Below are 20,672 nucleotides of genomic sequence, written 5' to 3' on the forward strand. Positions count from 1 at the left end.
GATTACTCGTTAGCTTCGGTAAAAAGCGATCCCGAAGAATCCCTGTGAGCGCCGGCCGGGGCGGAGAGCATCAGCGGGTGGCGGAGAGCATCAGCCCTGCTCCGGGAAGGAAAGGCTGCCCGAGACGGGGGGCTGCTCGGGCAGGATCCAGGGGGAGATGGCCGATCTGCTCTCCAGCAACAGGCACTCAAAGCGGAGCCGCAGGAGACAGCCCAGGGAAGAGCGGAACAGCTCGGCAGTTGCTCCAGAACCGCTTTAAAACGGGAGCAGCTCTCCCTCACCCATGACCTCGATTTTAAGAGAAGCAGGATTTTTCATCGGGATTTAATCTAGCCTAATTGCAGGCTGCAACCAAAGGTTAATTTTGCCCCATAGCCTTCTCCCCAGGCTGCTGTCTCTGGCCAGATCTGGTAATTGGGCAGTTCTGCTTGCTGATTCAATAAAACAAATTAAACTGCCATAAATGCTTTGTTCACCCTGTGGCCTTCATCCAATTTGCAGAGGGGCACCTAAAAGCTCCACATCCCATGGACAACACGAGAAACTCCAGTTAAGTTGGCAATTCTAGTATTAAGAACAGAGATGTTGGCTGCTATTAGACCTGGGGAAAAGGGGTTTGAAGCATAGTGAGTGGCCACCTTTGGTGTAATTCCTTCAAGACTATAATATAATATTAACACATAATGCTTGCATTTTTCCTAGCGTTAAGTCCAATGATGCAGCTGTACTATTACACTAGCTTTATAGAGTCTTTTTGGTTTGCTTTGGGGTTTGGTTTTTTTTTTAAAGTCTTTCTCCGCAGTTAGCCATATCAAGAAATTCTTTCCTTAAGGCAGTAAGCTAGGGTGTAGTAGTATTCTTAGTCCAGGAGAACTAAAATTAAAGACTGGATGGGATGGCACAGCTCACTGAGAAAGCAGCAAGTGCCACACGCCATAGCAGGTATATTGCCCAGGAAGAGTTAAGTGAGGGTCAAAGTGCTGCTTACCTTGGAACCGTGACAGCATGGATACCAGGGACTTTGCAAATAATTTTTGAGCTTCCTCATCCATGTAGTCACCACACATTAGCAGACAGTAGTGAAATCCTAGGTTTTCTCTGAAGTCCTTACAGTCTCTGCTCCAGCTGCTTTCATGATTCCTACCCTAATTCAAACAGAGCAATCTGTTGCTGAACCTTGGCAAAGGCAGGCAGACATAAACAAGACAGGCTCCCATTTTGTTCCTGAACAGATCTACAGAAAGGATTAAAATAATTTTGGAAGTCTCCTAATTTTACAAGACCTATTAGGTTCGCCCTCATGCTCAATCATCTGTTTTCCCACCTCAGTGTGGAAAATAAACAACATTTAAGGTGCCTTTCAAAAAAAAAAAAGAGCCCAAAAAAACTCTCACCATTGTTGCATCTGCTTTGTCTTCCACATTTCAGCCTAGGTATATGTACCAGCACTATTTCAGAATCACCAGATAATCATTGCCTGAGCAGCTCTCACCAGCATCACACTGAACAGCAGGAAGACAGCTTTTAATCCACATTCGCGAATGTTCCTGCTACCTGCTAAACATGAGCTGAACAGACAAGGGGGGGGAAAAAAAATCAACATTCTTTTCCAACAACTGCAATTTCTTCAGTAGCGAGGGAGTTTGTACTGAAGGAACTGTGCTGACACTAGGAACTGAATCACTGCGAGGTCCCTTACAGTCAGTCTGTGTTTCTGGGATGTATTTTCATAACGCCTAGGATACAGTAGCAATAAATAATAGTTTTTGAGTCTTTCTCCTCAATTAGCCATATCAAGACATTCTTTCCTTTGAGGCAGTAAGTCAGGAAGCCTCGCAAAAAAGGTCCAGAAAACCAGGTGACTGAGGGGTTTTGCTTGGGTTTTGCTAGGGATGTTAACAGCTTACACGAAGTGAGGTTGCAAGAAGGAAAGGCCCAGGTTTACCTATGCGTCTCCTATGGCTTACCAGAAGAATGCTGTTTGACTAGAAAATACCAAACAAAATCTGTTTGTTGGCACAAACAACAGTAAAGCTACACCAATAAAAGAGGCCACCATTAAAAGAGATTTCATTAGGAAAAAAAAAAAAACAACAGTTCCCCAGGAAGCCATACTTTTTTTGGGAGATTATGCATCTTATTTTGACTTTACTCCAAGCTGAACATCTAATCAAAATAGGTAACACTTCAAGATGCCTTTAGCAGGGTAAGTTTCATTTAAGCCTAAATCAGCATCAGGCTCCATGGCAAAACCTCAATGACAGTTTATTCATATTTTGAACAGTTTTAGAAGTCTCTTCAAAATTCAGTTAGGTTGTTTCAGTACGGGAATTATTATAGTAAGTGACAGAACACACATTACAGAGTGACTGGTTTGTTAAACATAATTCAGGTAATAAAATACTCACTGCATCCTGCTCAAAGCAGCATTTATTAAAGATTGTATCAAGGTAAGTCAATGCATAATGAAGCCTTCCCTCCTACAAATATGTAAACAAGTTGACAGCAAGTTATTATTACAATATAAAAATTAAAGCTTACATTGCATTTTTTTTTAAAGCTACTAACTTCAGTCTCAATGTAGACAGTCTCTGGTCCGTAGCATTTAAAAATACGAGTTCTTGAAAAATGTTGAAGTATTGCCTTTGCACCTACACATTTTTGTAGAAAAATACTTTAAAATACCAACTTCCCATTAATAAAAGCAACACCAAAAATAAAAGACATCTTTTGTCATGAACAGCGCTTTAAATACATCTAGCATTTACTCTACCGTTCTGTTTAACCAAATTATCTTCTGTTCATTTTAAAATTCATTATAGTTTGCAAAAAGTATCTTGGATAACATTCAATTACTTCCACATAGCAAAGCAATTAGCATTAAGTAGCTAATATTGGCAATTACCTTGTAATCAGTCTGGCCTAAGTTTATTTGCAACTGAGGCCATCAATTTAATCCTCATCTCAAACTGTGTATTTTAGCATGTACAGTAGGCTCTTGCTGAGACATCTGAGTCAGTTCAGATATATTTTGAAAAGGCTTGAAACCTTTACGTGATTCAACAAGAAATACATATTCTCTCTTAAACTTACATAGAGGTTAAAGGTACTTTATATTAGCAGTTCTGTTGGTGGCAGTCAGTCAATTCTCAGGAAACACTTTGTTCACAAGATTATATAATTTAACAGGAACTACATTTTACATTCCAAAACAAAAAATATTAAGTTAAATTTTGGGTTTTGTTTAACATTTTTCCAAGAAGTTTACTGGCAAGAGCTAGAGAGATCGCTTTTGCAGTTGCTAAGGCAAAAAAGTTTGAAAATTCCCTGTACGCAAAGTTTAAAAGATTATGTAACATTTCAAAACCAAACTAAACAAACTTCGACAAGCAGAGAGAAATACATATCGTTGGGATGAAAGCTAATCATGCCATGGTGCCCTGCCAAGCATCAGCTGACAATGAACAGCAAGGAATAAAAAAAAATTAAGATAATACCGTGGAACCAGTTTTGGGGATGAATTCAAAGAGCAAAACCGAGCTGTCAAGAAAAGACATTTACAGTAGGACATTAGACTGAAAAAAACAGCTAGGAAAACACTGGAAGTTTCATCCCTTAAGACAGCGTCTGAGAGAACGCAAGTACATTTATATGCAAACAGTAAGGAATATGAATAATACTGCCAGCATTCCCAGTCCCGTGCCTAGCTCAGAAAAAGGAGAGTTTATTTAGCCTCTGTCACTACTAAATTAGCAAGTTAAGTCTGCTAGAGTTACAGCCTCAAGTATGTAACAACACATAGAGCAACTTACTGACCACAAGCGTGGTTGAGCCTGAACTACTCAAATGACCTTTAGCCCTGGAAATGTGAAAGGAACACAACCCCCAAAAGAGGAAATGTAATTGTGAAAGAAGGGCTTACCCTGCTCCTTCATACAGGACTCTCATTTGTATAGAGACGGCAATTCCATTGCCATGCTTGCCAATAAAATATGAGGAGTCAAAGTGAGATGTGGCAGCGAGTGCTCAAGGACGATGCTTAATGGGAGAGTAAGAGTTCGAGATTCCACCCAAGGCCCAGGTTAGCCTAATTTTCAGAGAGGGGTATGAAACTGCATCTTTGAGTAAAGTAATACAGACTTTGGCCTTTTAATCACGTACGGACTGTCGCAACTTCTTACTAAAGCATTTAACTTCCGCAGAGATGCTAAAAGCCCTGCGCCATCGGTATTGTTAGATGTGTCCGAGGCTTTGCACTTGGCTTGCAAACGCCTACCATAGCGAGTAACGCAATGCCAATACAGACCAGCTGCATTTTTATCCATACAATTCAAACCCTGGCCCAAAGTCTACAGAAGACTACTTCAAATGTCAGCATACAGAAACAGGCCATTACATGCCTACCAGCAGTGAACCCGCTACAGCTGTAATGTAAAGACAGAGAACTGCAGCAGGCCCAAGCCTTAGGAGTATGTTTAAAAGCACTGCAGTAGACTTGCAGATGACTGTCATACCTGGGGGAAGGTCTGAGGACTGGAGTCTGAGATCCAAGGATAAGAGGGCTTTCTCTTCAAGAAAAGTAACACCATCTCTCCCCATGCTAAGTAATAAAATACTATCCACTAAAAGTGGGTGTTTTGTCCCTGAATCCACAGTAGAAATACAGTCACACTGAAAACTAAACTCAGCCTAATTCTCAGAATTACAGAAAAGAGAACCAAAGGGGACCTTTGGATGAGGGGACCTTTGACCTCAGGATGAGGAGGGTGATGAGGCCTTCTACAGGCAGCTGAGAGCAATCTCGCAATTACAGGGCCTGGTTGTTGTGGGGGATTTCAACTACCCTGATATTTGCTGGGAGGCCAACTCAGCCAGCCATCCTCAGTCCAGGAGGTTCCTCCAGTGCATTGATGATAACTTTCTGATGCAAATGGTGGATGAGCCAACTAGGAGAGGAGCGCTGCTGGATCTTATCCTTACTAACAAGGAGGGTCTGGTTGAAGAGGTGAAGGTTGAGGGCAGCCTTGGTTGTAGCGACCATGAGATGGTAGAGTTCAGGAACTCATGTGGCAGGAACAGAATAGCTAGCAGAATCACAACCCTGGACTTCAGGAGGGTCAACTTTGGCCTTTTCAAGCAATTGCTAGGGGAAATCCCATGGGACAGGGTACTAGAAGGTAAGGGGGCCCAAGATAGTTGGTTAGCATTCAAGGACTGCTTCTTCCGAGCTCAAGATCAGAGCATCCCAACAGGTAGGAAGTCAAGAAGGGTACCAGGAGACCTGCATGGTTAAACAGGGAACTGCTGGGCAAACTCAAGTGGAAGAAGAGGGTGTACAGATCGTGGAAGGAGGGGCTGGCCACTTGGGAGGAATATAAGTCTGTTGTCAGAGGATGTAGGGAGGCAACTAGGAAAGCTAAGGCCTCCTTGGAATTAAACCTTGCAAGAGAGGTCAAGGATCTGTTGTCAAGGACAACAGAAAGGGCTTCTTCAAATACACTGCAGGTAAAGCCAACACTAGAGGCAATGTAGGCTCACTGATGAATGAGGTGGGGGCCCTGGAGACAGAGGATAAAAAGAAGGCGGAGTTACTGAATGCCTTCTTTGCCTCTGTCTATACTGTTGGAGGCTGTCCTGAGGAGCCCCGGACCCCTGCGGCCCCAGAAGAAGTCAGGATAGAGGAGGAATCTGTCTTGGTTGATGAGGGCTGGGTCAGGGACCAATTAAGCAATCTGGACGTCCATAAATCCATGGGCCCTGATGGGATGCACCCACGGGTGCTGAGAGAGCTGGCGGAAGTCATTGCTAGGCCACTCTCCATCATCTTTGCTAAGTCGTGGGCAACGGGAGAGGTGCCTGAGGACTGGAGGAAAGCGAATGTCACTCCAGTCTTCAAAAAGGGCAAGAAGGAGGACCCGGGGAACTATAGACCGGTCAGCCTCACCTCCATCCCCGGAAAGGTGATGGAACAACTTGTCCTTGGTGCTGTCTCTAGGCACATCAAGGATAGGGGGATCATTAGGGGCACTCAGCATGGCTTCACCAAGGGGAAGTCATGCTCAACCAACTTGATAGCCTTTTATGAGGACATAACCAGGTGGATAGATGATGGTAAAGCTGTGGATGTGGTCTATCTCGATTTCAGTAAAGAGTTTGACACGGTCTCCCACAGCATCCTCGCAGCTAAACTGAGGAAGTGTGGTCTGGATGATCGGGTAGTGAGGTGGATTGTGAACTGGCTGAAGGAAAGAAGCCAGAGAGTAGTGGTCAGTGGGACAGAGTCCAGTTGGAGGCCTGTGTCTAGCGGAGTCCCTCAAGGGTCGGTACTGGGACCAGTACTATTCAATATATTCATTAATGACTTGGATGAGGGATTAGAGTGCACTGTCAGCAAGTTCGCTGATGACACAAAACTGGGAGGAGTGGCTGACGCGCCGGAAGGCTGCGCAGCCATTCAGAGAGACCTGGACAGGCTGGAGAGTTGGGCGGGGAGAAATTTAATGAAATATAACAAGGGCAAGTGTAGAGTCCTGCATCTGGGCAAGAACAACCCCATGTACCAGTACAAGTTGGGGGCAGACCTGTTGGAGAGCAGCGTAGGGGAAAGGGACCTGGGGGTCCTAGAGGACAACAGGATGACCATGAGCCAGCAGTGTGCCCTTGTGGCCAAGAAGGCCAATGGCATCCTGGGGTGTATTAGAAGGGGTGTGGTCAGCAGGTCAAGAGAGGTTCTCCTCCCCCTCTACTCTGCCCTGGTGAGGCCGCATCTGGAATATTGTGTCCAGTTCTGGGCCCCTCAGTTCAAGAAGGACAGGGAACTGCTGGAGAGAGTCCAGCGCAGAGCCACGAAGATGATTAAGGGGGTGGAACATCTCCCTTATGAGGAGAGGCTGAGGGAGCTGGGTCTCTTTAGCTTAGAGAAGAGGAGACTGAGGGGTGACCTCATTAATGGTTATAAATATGTAAAGGGCAAGCGTCATGAGGATGGAGCCAGGCTCTTCTCAGTGACATCCCTTGACAGGACAAGGGGCAATGGGTGCAAGCTGGAACACAGGAGGTTCCACATAAATATGAGGAGAAACTTCTTTATGGTGAGGGTGACCGAACACTGGAACAGGCTGCCCAGAGAGGTTGTGGAGTCTCCTTCTCTGGAGACATTCAAAACCCACCTGGACGCGTTCCTGTGTGATATGGTCTAGGCAATCCTGCTCTGGCAGGGGGATTGGACTAGATGATCTTTCGAGGTCCCTTCCAATCCCTAACATTCTGTGATTCTGTGACCTCAAAGAGTCATTTTGACAAGTCCCTGCCTTGAATGACATTCCAAAATTCTGTGCAGTTATGACATGTGACTCTAAGGTTATAAAATGGATGACTAAATCAGCTAGACTTTCAGAAAAAGCTATTTGCACGTAAATATTTTAGTAATAAGTTTAGCAATAAAAGAAAGTACTACACAGCCAATTTTAGCATCCACATATGACATGAAATATACATACGTGTTCTTTTATATATATATTTTTTTTCATTCTTAAAGCAATGCAGAGCAAAACCAAACCAGGGTCTGAATAATCTATCATACATGCGTTCATGTCAGCATGACTTCTAATACACAGCTAATGGGCTGATCAGATCCCTGAGGTCTATCACTGGAATTGCTACAAGTTTTACTTACCACAATTTTAACCAAAAAAAATACTTAAATCATGTTACATCTCTCTAGGTGAAGGAGAAAGAAAGATACAAACCAAAAACCACAAAACAAAAAAAAACCCCACACAGCCTTGTAATATACAGAAAGGCACCTGATAATAGTGTTAAGTGCTAGTAGCAATTATCTACAGCATCCTAAGTGTACTTAAGCAATCAAGATAAATTAAAAAAAGATCATGAAATACAAGAATTGCTGGCATTCAAAAGATAAGTCTAACCTACCTAAGAAGTCACTAAAATGACACGTGCAGCTGTAAATCAGTAAGAGTGTGCAAAACTATACAGTTTTGCATAAAGTGCTAAATGTACCCCCGGTGTGCACCTATTAGTATTACATAAGTTTGTTAAGCTTGGCAATATGATGCAAGAAGATGACCTTAAGGATGTACCATATCTACCTCACCTTTCCTCCCCCACCATCATCCACTGTACTTTAAATTACACTGCACATTTTTAAATTACACAAAGGCCTTTTCAGGAACTGTAGTTCAGAAAAATATTTCAAGTATACCTATCTTTCCATGTAAACCTGGGGACACTGGGTTCGATTTTCACAAGTTTCAAATACTTACAACTTCTGCTAATTCAACTGGAGCTGTAATTATTTCAGTCTGTTCGATACCTCTGGAAAAAGGCTGTTTCCTGTTACTCATTTAACTCCCATTTAAGGAGTGCTGAAATTCATACTGTAACTTGTCCAGATTTAAGCCTAAACAATAAGCAATTACAGAAAAGCAGAGTAATATGTAATCCAACCATTTAGGTTCATGAAACCAAGTCCTACCGTATCTATTCATACATACTCATTACATGAATCATACACAGATCTTTAACACTCGATGCACTGAATTCAAGTTATTATAATACAGCAGTTTGTCTTGCGGGCATTGTGCAATACACTTAGAAGTACACAGCGGGTCTCTTCTTTACTCTGTATTTCAGTGATCCATACCGTATCTGAGGGGGAAAAAAAATTATAACTTAGAGCTGAGATTACTTCAGGCAGAAATATTATTTACCTTTCCACTAATCCAATCTAGTACACGCCTTTAAATGTGCTTCGGGCACTCCACAGATTCAGTAAGAGACTACCTATGACTGAACGAGATACAGTTTCAACAGAATTGGGCAAGAAGGGTATGTCTCAACTGTTTTCCCAGGATTATCCAAAAACTTTTATGAGATTCCACGGACATTTATCCTGAAGTATCTTTAAGTTTTGTGACACAAGCAAATAAAAAGCACTTGGAATCCGACACAGAATCTTCTCTTTGTGGGTTACAAGTCAAAGCAGGCCATGTGTCTATGGGAACTAAAACATTCTGAATCTTCTTTAATCCATTAAACAGCAAATATTTAAGTGTGCACAACCAAGACACGCAAATGCAGATGACAATACTGCTGTCTATACTCCTTTCAAGGTGAGCAGTTCCTGGAATTTGGGCTTGGTGGTGCCAGAATTAGCATTAAAGCACAGAGTCTATTTCATCTCCTCTCCCTTTTTCCTCGCTTAGTTCATTTCATTCGTCTGTTTCCCTTAAACACCCCAAAGTACAAAAGTGCCAAGCTTCGATATTGTTATCACATACTTCCTTCTCCATTTAGCATCCTACAACCCAGTTATCACTGACAACCCCTCTAAGAAAAAAAAAAACTTCTGCATTATTAAAAAAGCCAAGGTACACTGTTAAAAAAAACTCAATACATAACTAAGATTATACTTGCCTCTTTACGGCCTTTAATAGTTTTCACAGATTTCATGCTCTGAGTTCTTCGAAGGCCTCTCTGAGCAAACATTTCATCCTCTGAATGTGTCCCCTCCATCTCGTCATCTGTTTTATCATCTCCAGGATTTTTTTCCAGTGGAGTTTTGTAACCTTTAAAAAACAGTTTTATAAAAATGTTTAATAAGAAGTAGCTGTAACTTTTAGATTTCTAAGAAAGCCAGGAGCTTCATCTTTAACCCACATCCTCTATTCTTTTAAACGATACGGTCAGTCTGCCAGCCGTTCCAAAACGGCGAAACACCTGGTCTGCCAGGAGTTCGATACTTACAGTTCTGCCATTTGTAACTACCAAGCCACTTCGTTCCACAGGTATGTAACGCGGTGATTCCTCAACTGTCAAGAATCAAACCGTCAGTCTGCTACCATCTTCTGCTCTACACTGAACTGCAAAAACCTCAGGGGTCATCTTGAGAAGTACTTAAGGTTTTCAGCTGCAATCCCCATGGGAGGGGAGGTTGGACTAGATGATCTTTAAAGATCCTTCCCAACCCAAACCACGATTCAGAGGATCTTTCTTCCTACTTGCATACCTCTCTGCATATTTAATACCAAAGTTCCTTTCAGATCGACACAGTATCAATGTACTGCCCAGGGTTGTTTACATCCAGCAAAAACAGGACCAAGATTATGACCAAGGACTCTCACAAGAGGGCGCAAACTGCTTAAAAACACGGGCTGAAGCGCTCCCAAGGGTCCCAAAGCCCTGACTCCCCATCAGAGACGGATCCTGAACACCCCGAATATAGTCTGGTTATTCCCTCCTGCCCAGCCCTCCTTTTAGAAGGCCAATCCAGAACCTACAAGCTGTAACACTCTGAGACAGCTTTTAGACTCCAAACCCAACTTTATTCATGATCAACGTACAATAAGCCAATTATTTTATTTAGGCTTAATTAGATTCTTTTCTTTTGGTCATTTCATTTTTTTCCTGAAATTAGAATCACGTTCACCTGCTCCTCAGCTACTTAAGGCAGACTTGCCTCTTCTGCCATTCTAGAGGCAACATGTCTCTGCCTCCAATACAGTTTCAATTAATCTTTTTCAATATGGAAGGTTTGAATCGCACCCGTTACATAATTTCTGACTAGGGATGTTTGCAGTGACATCAATACTTCCTTTTCTCTATTTGTAATACACCTCTTCTGATGCATCAAAATCACGTTTGCTTTTTTAACGGCAAGCATACTGGCAGCTCAGTCATCCTCTGATCAATGTCCTCCTACAACTAGGTGTTTTCAACTAACTTGCACAGGAACTCCCAGCTGAGATCACAAAAAATAACATTCTGCTAAGTGCAACGAAATATTGCTACGCAGTGCTCCTAACTCTAGCCGTGGTTTGTTCTTTTTTTAGATCTCTAATGCTGAAGAAAATTCAAAGAAAACAGAAGAGGTGTACACTAGATTTGGGTCCAGGAAGAGAAACAATTCAGTTAAAATAGCTCTAAGAAAGCATTTTGACACGCGAGATTGAATCTCACAATCAGTGGTTATTTACACAGTATGAACTGTACCTGAGTAATTTTTTTTTAAAGAGAATTTTGAGCATTTTCAAGCTCTTTCAGATAGATAACTAATGCTTTCTTACTGAGGAACAGCCCCTGCACAACAGCTACAGTGACATCATCCCTAATGCAACTCTTGATGAATTCTGTGCTTCCTCTCTGGCCAGTGTCCCCTGTCTTTATGCTGACCTGCACAGGATACCTTCTGGGCTCCATTAGCAATTCAGCTTAGGGCCATTCAGGTGGCCATTTATTCCTCAAACACCATAGGCTACCATGCGATTCCTGGAATTCCTTGTACTCCACAAGCACTACCCCTCCCCAAAATAGAGGGATGAGAAGAAATGACAGGCTTTGGTGAAAAGAAAAATAGACCAGAGCTATTTCTTTTGTGGGAAATACCAACTACTTTACATTGTAGCCTCACCATTTTAAAAGATGCAATTGATAGCCTTCCACCAAAACCTTCCTTCAAGCATCATAGGCTCAAGAACAAAGTGATTATGATCATAACAATAATACATTTAATATAGTAATAAAATAGTATGACTCATATAACATAGCTCTGCAAAAACATATGTTGGTCACCACACACCATCATTTGAGTATTGATGCGCATCAATCCACTATCACAACTTAATGTCTTCATGAGTCCTATCATCACAAGCAATTTTACATTTTGAACTATCTTTACAGACCTAGTGAATTAATTTACATCAATTTTCTCTTCCTATTCAGTGAGCTTCCATAAATTTTCATGTTTAACTTTTTGTACATTTGTTACAGAAACACCACTTAATCACCTATTTTTTTTACTTCCAATTCAGCTTTACTTTGGCAAGGAATTTCCATTGCTAATCAGCAAAGATAGGAGTAATGCGTACAGTACAACTACACTGTTAGTGGCTGCGAGAAGAAAATAATTCAGGGAGGATTTCTCAACTGTCATAATATATCTTGCCCAGGTTAACTCTGTTCAAGTGTACTGGAATTTTTTGAGGCCTTTTCAACTTCCAAATGGGGTAAATATATTTCTGCTTTCCCACTTTTGTCTTCAGTGACTTGTTCTTTTAGCTAGAAGAAAAAGAGATAGATCCTTACCTGAAGATTCACTTGCAGAGGCTCTGGTTTTCTTTTTTGCTTCTGGTAACGTCTGATAGGGTCTCTGTCCTACTGGCTCATCCCCTTGTATAGTAGTCAAATCATGCATACTGAAACTTCTCAGTTTCTCAGTTATCGCACCTTGACTCTGAAATAAAACAACAGTATCTTTGAAAACAAAGCAGAGGTTTAACTTTGCTGTTCAAGTTGGGTTAAGATGTTTAAGCCCATGCTTCCTTGTTGCAGTACAAAATTCACTGAACATAAGCGTGTGGTAGATTTACATTTGCTTTAAGTATGGCTTTTACCCAAGCTTAACTGTATATTGCTCCTAGACAAAAAAGTTACAGGTAAGCTAGCAGTTTCATTACAAATATCTCATTTCACTCCTTTAATCTGAGCAAATAAAGGCTTTTTGGGTGAGGGGAAGTGTTTAAAATAAAAAAAAAACACATTAGAAATGGTCAATTCCCTTCAAACATACTTCTCTAGCAGTGCTAGGTAGCGTGACAGTGGGTTTAACACTTCCGTTTTAAAAAGTGTGGTTGAAGATAAATATAGATTTCTGCTATTTTATATTTTACCTTCCACGAATTTGAATATGCATAAGAAAGGAAAAAAGTGTTAAAAATACACTCTGTAACATTAACTCCAGTAACTGAGAAACTGGCAGCACTACAAAAGCTCTAGCTGACAGAAACTTGAAACCACAAGCCAAAGTGGTCCTGCCTGGACTACAGGCGAGCAGGTTCTCTTCCTAACGCAGCTTTACTGACGTAATACAAACCCAAAAGCTAATGCTACATGTAAGGATAGTTGATCACATTTGAACATTAGTATTCCTTCTCTAATTGTCTTTACATCTTTTCTACATGGGACATATAGAATGTTCCCCTTTGGAAAGCAGGGTCGTCAAGCAGCTCTTTCATCTTACACCAGATGATGTTATTATTAAAGCACTGAAGCTTAATTTATTGTATAAGCAACTAAAAGGACAAGCACATTGCTCAATGTCACCTTAAAATAACATTTAATTCTTCCCTCTCTGGCATATGAGGCAAAAAATAACCGTCTCAGAGGAAGGTTGGCAAGTCTGTGCGTGAATCCCACTTCGAGCAAGGGTTCAAGATTCTGTTTCATTTGTGCAAATGAAGCTTTTAAGTAAAATTCCTCATTTGAGCATTATGTTAGCTAGCAGTAGCAGAAATCTGGGTACAATTCCACACCTTTCTCTGCAGCAGCACCAGTGTGAGTTAGTTCTTGCACCACTGGCCACAGCCATTTGTTCCCACTCTCATGGCAACAACTGGTTGCAGATGGTAGACCAGCACACTAAATTATTCCACGTTAAAAATAGCCATGTAAAGTGAAGACACAGTAGAGTGATACTCCTTAAGCTTGCATGGCCACCTAAGGTAGGGGGGGAAGTAGGTGAAACCTAATATTCTTTTTCTAATGACTAATCATTAGTACAGCATATAAAACTAAGTGTGCTACACAGGCAAGAAGAACCTATTTTAATTCTTACACCACCATTCATACATTGCCACTAAGTAATAACAAAGAAAGGGTTTCCTATGAGAGAAGTAGAAGCCTTTACTTTTCCAGTTCTTCCTACATACATGTAGGATGACTGACAGTTCTCAAGAACACAACTACGGCTTGCCTTTTGAGTTAAAATGCACTACTGACACTGTACAGTCTGTGTATAAACTATTGTAGAAATTCTGAAGTTAATTTTATTCCCTAAAATGGCTTATTTGAGGCAGGAATCCTGCCCTTCCACTACTCCAGTTCTTGCATTGAAAAGCATTTGCACAGTAAATCAGATCAGGAACCAGCTATGCCTGAGAACTAACAGTCAGCTGCTGGGACCTAGAGAAAAGAACTGGAGAGACAGGACTGCTTCTTTTGACAAGTAACAGCTTACAGTATCTCCTGTAATACATAAAACTCTTGATCAATCTGCTTCCACTGCTTGAAGAGATGCAACTGGACTCAGGTCTCAATCACTGAACACTGATGAATGCATAAAACGGACCCAGTTGGTTCTCAGGAGAATCCATATAAATTCAGCACAACTCCCCACTAAGTGTGGACAGAATCTACTATAAAATAGTGTCAGAAGCTAGATTTGGCCAGAAGCAAAAGACACACTTGCATAACAGTTGCGCAGCAAGTTCATTCATCATGTGATGTACTACAAGAAGACATTTGGAAATTGTACAGTATAATGTAATTAAGACTATAACTAACATGCTAAGAAGAATTCAAGTTACAAGCCTGTGTTTCCTATTCCACAGTAGATTCAGAGGACTAGATCCAAGCTGGGAACGCTCACCCTTATTTTTCAGTGCAGCTTTTTGGATACAGAATCTTGTTTTTCAAAGGGGAAAAAAGTCAAGCTATGTGCCATAAAATAACGTTGTGCCCTTAATCAAACCGCACGCTTGATGAGGCCAGAGCTCCTGTGGAGCACTGCCTCATTCAGCGAGGACTCATACAATGGGCCCTTCATTCCAAAACTACTTGCCAAGATGGAAAGTTTCGCTCAAGTTACAAAGGGCAAATAGTTTGAAATGATAATATACAAACAAGAGATGCAGCACACATGCCTGAGAGTCACAGCAGGAGTGGGGGCTGCACAACCACTGCCGTACTCCATAGTCATGGTCAACCATTGTATTCATCCTACGCAGGTACTCCCTACAGTCCCCCCTACTCTCCTCCTGCCTGAATGCAGTCTCCATCCCACCCCTAGGAAGATCCAGTCTACCCAAAACAAGATTGATTCCTACTTCACACCCCTGCATAGACTAATTGGAGGACAAATTTCATGGTGTTTTGTGTAGGTGTGCAGGTTTTTTAATCATAAAAAACCCCCCACACCACTGTGCTCATACAGCACTTAAGTGCTCAGAAGATTCTTCCACCCCTCCATGCTCTAAAGCAGAAAATTGCTTTCTGCTGAAACAAAGCATTTCGTGAGGATCTGGATTACTATCAACTCAACATGAAAGTCTGGCTGAGAAACATTAAATACCCTCTACCGCAGGAAATGCGAGACCAACATTCCCATTTAGAATATTAATGCATTAAGAGCTTTGATATCTTCTTTGAAAGTTCAGAGAGTTACTAGCCACAGCTTGAAGGCAAGATGTTCGCCCACAAAACAGAAGGCATCGCAATCCAATTGCGGGTGGAGCTGAAGGGGGATCTTCTGCTTCCACACTCATGCCATGGGTATGGCAGCAGCCTTCACCTCTCCCCAGCCATACACACAGCCCCAAGATGCTGCTCACGAGAAGAGGGCAGAGCAGCTGCCACGCCTGTGCTGCTGGTCCCATTGTTTCAGTTCCTACCAGTAAGGAAGAAATACAGCAGGCTGCATCCAGCCCAGAGGCTGCCAACATAATTGCACGACAGAAGACTGAGACACACACATTTACAACTACAATGCAAAAAAGCACAGAACAACTTCAGTGCTCAGATTTCTATGTAAGTGAATGCTAAAGACAGATGAACCGTGAGGTCTCTGCTGTCTTAAACAAAATGCAGGTCTTGAAGAATTTGCTTATTTATTCAGTAGTATTTCCTAAAACATATTGAACGCTCTTCAGAGACCACATTCATTACCAGTGACCAATCTGAAACACTAATTAAAGTCGTAATAGGTTTCTATATCTAGTTTTTGATAAATATAGCTACTTAAGGGACTGCTTTCAAGACTACTCAGACTCTAGTATGCCGTCTCATCAGCTGACCCTCATATATGAAATGCTGTTCTCTATTTTGTTACTGAGCGTGTATTTTTATAGTCTATATACTTAACCCAGGGAAGTTACTGTAAACAGACACCACACGGTATGTTTGCCTCGGGGACTCTTTTTGTTGCTGTTGTTTAAATTGGACTTGCACCCCTCAGTGGTCAGAATCACTGAATAAAGCTGCTTGCCTTCACTGGACAAGTTCTCAATGGACTCTGTGTCCACAGAGCTGCTTGGAGCTTCGTGGCCACAGATCTGCAGTGTGCAGCACCCACATTCCCAGCTGTTCCCTCCCCGATCCGATCCGGGCTGAAAGGGAATGACTTCTGTTCCCTCTCAACCTGGAGAGGGACTGCTGTCCCATGAATGACCTCTGCAGCATGCCAGGCAGTCCCAGCAGGGAGGAGGGATGAAAGCAACATTGCTGGTGAGCTGAGCTGCTCCTAGCGATACTGGCTGTATGCCACAGCTGGCTGCGAGATACCTCCTTCCTCTACCATGCCCTGAGCGGAAAGAAGGAGAAGTCCGAGCAAGGCCATTAGAATAATATTCAACCAGCAAAGAGGCAGCAGATTCAGGCTGACTGACAGACACGCAGAAACACTGCCCTCAAAATATAGTAGTATTATTATTACCACCAAATAATACCTTACAAATGAACAGTATTTGTGTGACCTCATAAAGGAGGACAGTGCATTTCACAGCTTAATTAGCAGCCATCTGGCATGTGGGGATACAGAAACCAGTTTTCACTAGTAGCTTGAGAAGCCAGAATTTGTGCTGACAAAAATTGGAACACGCAGGTAACCGGCATCTCAGAGGATCTGGAAAGCCCATGCATCAAAATGTAAGATGTATCAGTGAAACTTAGTGGTGTGGATATAATTTCCACAAATCCATACACTATTGAGCTGAAAGAGCTCCAACAACTTTCCTATCATTAAAGGCACATTGCTGCTGATTCTTTTATACCCCAAAGATAATTTTTATTAGCACACTGTAAAAGTCAGCCCAGACCATAGTTAATCTCTAAGTCTCTTGAAATCAGGATTTTACAAAGATTTGTTTTCTGTCATGTTAATTTAAGTACCACAATTTATTTTCCTAATGTATGCTATTTAGCAGGGTTTGAAACACTAAAATTTTACATGAACAGTGGCTAACTAGTGCCAGCTAAAAATATCAGTATAGGAATGTAAGCTATAAGCCATGACTCCTGTCAATTACATTTCAAAGTAACTACAGTGGAGCAGGTTTAATCTATGTCAAATTCCAGCAGACTGACCTGGCTGGCTGGCTGCTCCAGCCTCCCCGACACAGCCAACTAGCCTTTTAATACTAATCCGCTATTCCTTTGACAGCCCTTGGAGAAAACCGCTCTTTTCCCACACTTGATCTTGAAAATATTCCAGAGAGTTTCCAAGCAATTTTACCACCCTCCTAAAGTCAGCATAGGCAGACATCATAGTGTCTTTTGCTTGGACACTTTGGTGAACAGAAGCTTTCTTTGGACCTCCTCTTGCATTTAACCTCCCACATTCTCTGCTCCTAATTTGAGATCCGATATGTCAGAATAAGCATGCCGGCTCCTTAAAAAAAAAAAAAAGGTGATGAAAGTGTGTCTCCTTCCCATCAAAACTGATCCCACTCATAGGATTCCATTCCTGAAATCCTATAGCATGCCCCACCAGCTCATGCTGAAGGGATAATCTTTTCACCTGCTGGAGGCAGCAGTCTACTCTTGAAAAACAGGGAATAAAATCAAGAACACATGCATTGTCTCCATTTGCTTGCATGAAGCAGTCACGCTCAGCTTTCTGGAATGACAAACTGAAGAGAGGTTTAACATGCCAAAATAAAGATTTTCAGAGAGTCTCCTCTTTCACGCTGTTTAAAAATCACGTCTATTTTAGGTCTTTGGTATTTTGGTGGTTGTTTTGCCCAAGCATCTCATCTGCACTGAACTAATTCTGTACAAATATTCATGAGCATGTTTAACAAGTTTTAACAAATAGAGCAGGCATCTTGCCAGTCACAGTTGAATACCAATGAAATCTAAACACAGACAGTTAGGAAAAAGTTATTCATTTTTTCAGCAGAAAGTGGGAGGAGATATTTGTGTTATTTATTTTGCAATATTTCTGTAACAGTGTAAGGATTAACAAGGGAATATCCAACCTTGGCCAGACAACCAGACATAAGGAAAACACACAGAGCACAAGTATCATTACAGGTGCACATTGTAATAAATCATGATTTGCTGTTTGGCAAAGAATTTGCATTTTAGCATTTAGCATAGTTCTTACAACTTTTTTCCCCAGTAGAGTACTTTGAGGTGTAGTTTGTTGGGTTTGTTTTTTTTTTTTAAATAACCTATTTTCACTCTGTATACTTTCATTCCTTTAGAGGTGTACTTTGTTTCATTCTGAATTATTTCATGCCTCAAGGCAATACTGACAATTTGAATAACGAAAAAAGAACCAGTTATCAAACTGAATCACATTCTCAGTATTCTAGGCTCATTATGTCCATATTTTAAAACAAAAAGTGGTGTTTTTTACACTACCCCCCACATATATCTTTAAAAAAAGAGAAAATGAACAAACAAGATATGCATGACTATTTTCCAAACCTTTTTGAGACAGCATTTGAAAATGTAGTTTTTAGAAATGTCTGTGATTTATAAAGCAAGAAGTTCACAAACAAGCACAGAAATTGAAGTTAAATGCTAGCTGTACCTACCTGACTTTGACAGCCAGGGATCTCTACATTGCTTTCTGTTATCTAGTAACAGTCCTGCTACTATGAACACAGCAGTTTCATTTATTGCCAGGAAAAAATTAATCCTGATTGCCTTAAAACTATCATTTAACTAGGTCATACACATCTTTCTTTCCGTACTTTTTTTGTGTTCTGGTTTAAATGACTATTAGGTAGGATACACGTTGCCTAAAGTTATACTCCTTTTGGTGGGCCACAAGTTGCTTAGAATCTTCCTCATAAGCTTGTATTTTGTTTTCCTAGACCTAGAACCCTCTGAAATTCAACTGAAGGTCATGAGTTTTGTAGGAACGTAATTCAGGAATAACCACAGGTTACTTCACAATTTAATGGAAATTACATGACAAAGCAAGAATATGCTAAACAGCGATATGCAAGCGTATGCTTAGTGTATTAATTTAATAGTTCAATCAACAAATTGCAAACAAGTTAATTGTGTCAAGATAACTTTTATCTGTAGTAGTAATCTTTCATGCCTTACTTCATATGTGGAGTTACCTCAATTTGATTGGAGAAAAACAGCAGAAAAGCCAGAAATCCTTTCAATAGTTTGTTTACCAACAAGAAAGCATAACAGAGACAGAAGAGAAACAATGGTCATCTTTACCAAAAGCCTGCATAGAAAACTGCATGGTATCTTTTGAATTACAGTAAACTGATCCCCATCATCCAAGAAATAACTACATAAGCCATCTTAAAGAAACAAACAGTACGAGGAGGACTACGGGGCTGCAACTCTTAAATTGCATTCCAGGTTTTCCATACATTTGCAGAATTCATCTTTTGGTTTAGGAATGGCAAATCCTCATCCAATTACACTGTTTTATACCAAGGACAAAAGTAATTAATGCAAGCAGAAACTTACCTTTACAGCTGCTGTCACTGCAGCAGTTGCTGCCAAATTCAACCCTTGCCTTCCAAAATTCACCATGGTCTCATAGCCTCTTTCTTTGGCTTGTACGATGTACTCGTCAATCTCCTAAAAGCAAAACACGCTTAAATTTTAGAGGGCTGTGCATAACAGAGTCATATTACCCCACAGTATTATTTTTCCATCAATAAAGGAAGACAGAAGAAATCTTTAAGAAAATATTTCATGGGACAATTACTCTTGCCTTTCTATGCTGGTGTTTCATTCACTTATATTCTCATTTTAAAAAACTATTATGTCTGGTCAAACAGGAAGACAGAACAGATTACTTTTTTTTCCAGCTCAGAAACATGGCAGCTATGTAGCAAGTTCCTTACAGAGCAAGCTTGTCAGACTAAAGTTGTTCAAGAAATAACATGCTTAAGATGAAATCAGAGAGCTCCTTAGAAAGGTAGAGTTGGCTCACAAAGCACTTCTGAAGCCAGAGCTTTGACATAGTTAAGTACCAAGGACAACACAGTCATGACATTTATCCCAGCTGTGGTAAATGCCTGGAGCTGGAGATAAAGGCTTCAAGGTAGTTCACAACAGCTAGCAGACTAGGGGGAAAAATCCCTTTAGCTTATGAAGTTGCAAACGGTTTATAGTTCAACCTTCAGAAGGTCAAGATGACCTTACTGTTCATATCAGTGGCATTCATGTCAGCTACCTGTTTTGCCTAATAAAGGCCAAGCCCAGCACTGACCTTTATGAATGATATTTTCTGTACTGTGAGGTTTTTCAGTGGCAGTCTTCACACCTTTGCTCATCTCTCTTTCTACACGTCCAAACAGGATACTGAAAAAGAGCTAAGCAGATCTGTGGCCCTGTCATACTCTGGCTAAAGCTAAATATCCTTCAGCTATTTTCAGTTTGGGTATTTTGTGTTGCAGACTGATCTTCCCTTAAACCTCAGTAGAAAGTCTCTCCTCTTATCCTGTCAGTTTGCACACCAGAAAAGTCATCAATGTTATTTGTCAATGTTATTTGTCTTGAGTAGTTTTATTACTAGGTTATGCTAGAAAAAATGGTAACATGAAGAGCTGCTGCTAAAACTGCATTCATGCTTCTGCACAGAGTACTGCACATGTTCTTCCAGTAGAAAGTCA

General features: G+C 41.1%; 1 protein-coding gene across 1 annotated transcript in view; it reads right to left on the reverse strand.

The window, feature by feature from the left end:
- Positions 1-6,813: 6,813 nt before the first annotated feature.
- Positions 6,814-20,672, reverse strand: part of REEP3 (receptor accessory protein 3) — a 37,743-nt gene continuing 23,884 nt past the window's right edge. The window contains exons 5-8 of the mRNA XM_068416610.1: positions 19,519-19,632; positions 12,106-12,253; positions 9,439-9,590; positions 6,814-8,670 (exon numbers count right to left, since the gene is read on the reverse strand). Of these exons, the coding sequence (XP_068272711.1) occupies positions 8,614-8,670; positions 9,439-9,590; positions 12,106-12,253; positions 19,519-19,632 (471 nt within the window). The 3' untranslated portion in view covers positions 6,814-8,613. The remainder of the gene's footprint in view (positions 8,671-9,438; positions 9,591-12,105; positions 12,254-19,518; positions 19,633-20,672) is intronic.

The sequence above is a fragment of the Nyctibius grandis genome, chromosome 20 (genome assembly GCF_013368605.1).
Source record: "Nyctibius grandis isolate bNycGra1 chromosome 20, bNycGra1.pri, whole genome shotgun sequence".
NCBI classification, from domain to species: Eukaryota; Metazoa; Chordata; class Aves; order Nyctibiiformes; family Nyctibiidae; genus Nyctibius; species Nyctibius grandis.